The sequence below is a fragment of the Microtus ochrogaster genome (genome assembly GCF_000317375.1).
Source record: "Microtus ochrogaster isolate Prairie Vole_2 chromosome 14 unlocalized genomic scaffold, MicOch1.0 chr14_random_2, whole genome shotgun sequence".
NCBI lineage: Eukaryota > Metazoa > Chordata > Mammalia > Rodentia > Cricetidae > Microtus > Microtus ochrogaster.
Window position 1 is genome coordinate 4,128,434 of NW_004949097.1, and position 5,139 is coordinate 4,133,572.

The 5,139-nt window shown below is 45.1% G+C and overlaps 1 protein-coding gene across 1 annotated transcript in view; it reads left to right on the forward strand.

Annotated features, from left to right (window-relative positions):
* Positions 1–5,139, forward strand: part of Dera (deoxyribose-phosphate aldolase) — a 94,339-nt gene that overhangs the window by 46,104 nt on the left and 43,096 nt on the right. The window contains exon 6 of the mRNA XM_005364537.3: positions 4,856–4,984. Within this exon, the coding sequence (XP_005364594.1) occupies positions 4,856–4,984 (129 nt within the window). The remainder of the gene's footprint in view (positions 1–4,855; positions 4,985–5,139) is intronic.

Sequence of the window (5,139 nt, forward strand, 5' to 3'; positions counted from 1 at the left end):
CTCTTGTAGACCAGGCTGGCCTCGAACTCACAGAGATCCGCCTGCCTCTGCCTCCCAAGTGCTGGGATTAAAGGCGTATGCCACTACTGCCCGGCTTAAGCTATGTCTTTAACCCTCAAAAATGTTACTATATGGAAGGATACAAAAATAAGTACTTTATGTTCTTGAATGACCGTCTAACTTTCCATACCCTGGGATGAAAGCCAGGATCTGAGTGTCCGAGTGTAAAGTGAATAGTTAAGCTAGATGAGAGCTGGCCTCTTTTTAGAGCCTAGGGTTTGATTACCTTGTGAAGTTTTTCCACGTGTTTCATTAGTAGTATGCACTTATGTATTTTGTGTGTGTGTTTGTGTGTGTGTGTTTGTGTGTATGTGTGTGAACACATGTGTACCTGACTCACCACCAGAACTATTTGAGGATGTATAATCATTTGTGTTTTTATTTTTATGTATTTGAGTGTTTTGCTTGCACTTATGTCTGTGTACTGTGTGCACGCCTGGTACTCATGGAAGTCAGAAGAGAGCATCAGATCCTCTGGAACTGGAATTATGGATGATTGTGAGCCACCGTGTGGGTGCTGGCACTCAAATTCAGATCCTCTGCAAGAGCATGCAGTGCTCTTGATCACTGAGCCATCTTTCCAGCTCAAAGAAGTACAACTTTATTCAGAATCTGAAGACACATATGGATAGGGATAAGATTTTAGGATCTTTCCACATTGTGCCCTTTCACGTCCGAGATACAGTGTAACTGGCAGCTGTGTTACAGAGGTTTCAAGCGATGCACAGGAAATAATCAGGACATTGAAGGGAAGATGCTTTGAAAACTTATGGTTTCTCTTTATCCTTTGAATAATCGTACCTCAGGGAGAATCGTGTTGGAAGGGGCATCTCTTCCTTTATGTCGTCATTGGTGACATCATCCACCCAGATAGTCCAGCAGCTATACAGTAGAAGCATACCATATTCTTATCCTTTCCTTTGGGGGGTGGGGAGGGGAAAAGGGGTGGAAATCTATCCTTCTCTTTCCTCTTGCTTCACTTACTTGTACCCTAAGGCATCTGTTGACTGCGGTAAGACATGATTTGGAAGTGGCTGGGTTGTATGCTTCGCTCACTTGTACCCTAAGGCATCATCTGTTGACTGTGGTAAGACATGATTTGGGTGTGGCTGGGTTGTATGTCAGCCATCAAGTTCTTTGGCCCACATGTGTCATGGTTTCCCAGAGTCTATCTCTAACGTCAAGGTGCAGTACATAAAGCTAGCTGAACACTACTACTGCTTCTCTGTGGTTTCTTCGGCATAGGCTGTGCTCAAGTGGTTGGTTTGTCTTGTATGTAACATTTGTAATTCTCACTGTGGTTTCATAAATCTTAGGACAATTCTTTATTTGTAAAGTTATTTTTGCCTCTCTGGAAGGATGTAAGGAAAATATGGGAAACTATTAGTGAAGAATAAACACCTATGAATTGTCCCATTCTCTTGCAGTCACATGGATTACTTAGTTGAATCTTCCAGAAATACACAAGCAAACTAGCCCCTCTACATAAATAGTGTAGCGAAAAATAGTAATGGTAACACACACAACTCAAAGTAGCTGTGCCAGCTCCAGAGTCTTTTCTGTTCAGAGGAAAAATGTTGCGGGAGGTCCTTCTGCTCCTCCAGTCAGCCAATAGCCGCTGAGATACCAGCCCATTGGGGCGTGGTCTCTCTCTTTAAAAAAGCAGCCACGTCCCTTCTCTCTCTCCCTCTCCCTCTCCCTCTCCCTCTCCCTCTCCCTCTCCCTCTCCCTCTCCCTCTCCCTCTCCCTCTCCCTCTCCCTCTCCTTCCACGGTCTCCCTCTCCCTCTCCTTCCTCTCTCTCTCTCTCTCTCTCTCTCTCTCTCTCCCTCTCCTTCCTCTCTCTCTCTCTCTCTCTCTCTCCCTCCCCCTCTCCGCCCTCTCTCTCTCTCTCTCTCTCTCTCCCTCTCCCTCTCCCTCTCCCTCTCCCTCCCCCTCTCCCTCTCCCTCTCCCTCTCCCTCTCCTTCCTGCTCTGCTTCTGGCGACTAGACTCCTTCCTGATTGCGCAGAGGGCTGTTGTCTGGGACGGTAATCTGTAAGCTTTTTCCCCTTTAAATAAATACCACCCTATTAATCATAATTCCAAACTGGTGTGGGATTCTTTGTGATTTACGCCTTCATCAGAAAAAGAAAAAAAAAGAAAAAAAAATCATGGGCAGAGCGATGCCTCAGTGGTTAAAGGTTGCTTAGGCCGATAACCAGTTCAGTTCCTGGGCACACACGGTGGGGGAACCAAGTCCCGTAGGCTGTCTTGCAGCCTCCACCTCTGCATAGGCATGCGATAGTTAGAAGCCTGATAGACAAAGGAAGAACGATGATGTATCGCCAACTTCCCCCAAGACTGTTTTCTTATGTTCTTTCCAAAGAGGTTGTATTTTAGGTTCTTGAAGGGATTCCGACTGGAGTGGGAAAGAGGTAGGGTTCGTGCAGTAAGGCGTCTGAGTACACAGGCTCAGGTTTGAGTCTCAGCAGGGCATGGCGAGACTCGTTTGTAAAGCCAGCCTTGGAGAGACAGAAGCATGCAGATACCTGGGATTCACTGGCCAGCAAGGCTAGCCAGTCGGTGAACTGCATGTTCCATGGAAGCCCTGTCGCAAGGGAATAAGGCACAGAGTGACAAAGAGGGATACCCAGTGTCTTCCACCATCCTACTCAGCCACCACACGTACAGAAATTAGAATCAAATCAAGCTATAAGATATTTGGTCAGGAATATATGCTATTGTTATTTCATGAAATTAGTAAAATGATATGGCAAATTAGCGCCTTGAGAGTGGGAGGGCACCACGGTGCAGATGACTCTTGCAAATCCCTCCCATTTGGGAAGAACGTATGTACCCTCCAAATGGGATGTCATGAAACACACCAAGGTTTTCTGGTTAATTTAACTACAGGTAAATAAATCCTATGTTCATTAAAAATTGTGTATTTTCCCATAGACATGATCATAATCAATCGCTTAAGAATTTTTATTCAAATAAAAATTCACTTCAACAGAGGCTGTAATTAAATATTTTTCAAGATTTTGTCCATACAGCAGAGTTTTTGGTCCCTACGGGGAGTGGGTCGGGCTGTGGAATAAGATATGATGTTTCTTAGACATCACAAGATGGAAACTCATCTACCAAAATACCAAAATACTAAATTTCATAGTGATGTTTAATGTGTTTGAGAATTCACATGTCAGGCAATATGCAAAGTACTACACACACACACACACACACACACACACACACACACACACCCCTTTAATCTTCATAATAAGCCTGTAAGGTATGATTTACACTCTGAAGACAGGACTATGCTGGAGAGAAATGTTGCCTGCGGTCCGACCGGAAGTGACGCAGCTGCTTTTCAGCGCTCCTGTCTGCCGTGAAGCCTGCTCTCAGGGTGGTAGCTTACTGTAGAATTTTAACTCGAACGTTAACTTTGGGTTGGCGTTTTGGATATTTAGGCTATAAGTGATTTTACCTATGGCTCTTCAAGAGCAGTGTTCTCTTTAGATCCAGCGTCGCGAAACATCCCACAGCCACTGTCCTGAGTCGTAACGATGTCATTTGTTACTGCCTGGTGTGGGGTTATGATTGAAGACATTCTATACAGGTGTCATGGTGGGCACTTAAGGCAGACGGCTTTCCCACAAGTCAGGCGAAGTGGGCAGGGGGCTGGAGCTACATGGTGGTGTCCTCAGACCTTCTGTGGGGACAATCTGGGGGTAACAAGCCTTCTGTCTTACCAGGCTCCTGTGTGTAAAACAGCCTCTCCTAAGACACACGGCCTTGGCCCTCATGGTAAGATTTTCTATTTCCTGAGTTTTGCGAGTCAGGTGGGCCGTATGATAGGGAGCTACAGCAAAGATCCCTACTGTCATCCTCAGAAGACTGTTATATAGTTTTTCTGAAAAGTTTGATACCCATATTGGTTTTGTTTACCAACTTTTTTGTTTTTTTATTTTGGGTTTTATATATTTTTATATTTATATTTTGTATTTATATTTATCTGATTGTATTTTGTTTGTTCATTGGTTTCTGTCACCTTGAGCTGCTCCCTCAATTTTATTTTGTCATGTGTCTATGCACACGTCTTTGTCTGTCTGTCTGTCCGTCTAATCTACTAAGCAGACTGCTTTCAGGCACTGTTTGGAGCTCTAGAAGGCCTGAAGGGATCTAGGGTTAGGGTCAGTGGAAGGCCACATCAGAGCACACCTCTGCCAATAGCTTTCTTCATATGCATGTAGTTTTACCCTGCCGGGCGCTTCACCTCTAGGTCTGGAATATGCATGTGAACTTTCCTCATAGTGGGCAGCCTGTTCTTTCTGCGTCGTTGATAATTTCCCAGGAAGGATCAGCTGTATATCCTAGCAGGAGCCCCTGTCACCTCTAAGTGGCATTAGTAGGAACCCCAGGGTTCTTTTCTCTAGCTTGGGAAGTGCTATAGTAACTATAGGAGTGGCATTTATATGAGATGAATTTGTTTTTTTTCTCCCTCAGGTCATAATCATATGGAAAAGGTAGAGATTATTTGTAATTTGCATGTCCTTATAATGATGTTTAAGAAGCTTTATGACTCTAGAGCCCTAGGCCAGCACTTAGAACCAGGTTCATGGCTGCAAACCGGGCGTTCCTTGTCGCAGAGTGTGAACGGTAGCAGAATGCTGTAGGTGATATTAAATTGGGGTGATGGTTAGGAAGGGACAAGCGTTTTACGTCTCCTCAATCTGAAGTGGGTTCCTCTGGCTCTGAAGGCTTGCCAGGCACTTGCCTGCTTTGTAACCACCTCAATGATTTTCTTCTCTAGCCCTCTACGACGAGATCAGCCAGTTTCGAAAGGCCTGCGGGGAGGCTCATCTCAAAACCATCCTAGCCACAGGAGAGCTCGGCTCTCTCACCAACGTCTACAAAGCCAGCCTGGTAGCAATGATGGCAGGTGAGTTTTATGGATTCAGACGGGGTTCCGGCTGGATTGATGGTTTCAGGAGAAAGGAGCAAATGAAAGCACTTGCGTGTTATTGAAAGTGCTAACCCCTTGGGGGGCAACTTTTGTGTGTGTGTGTGTGTGTGTGTGTGTGTGTGTGTGTGTGT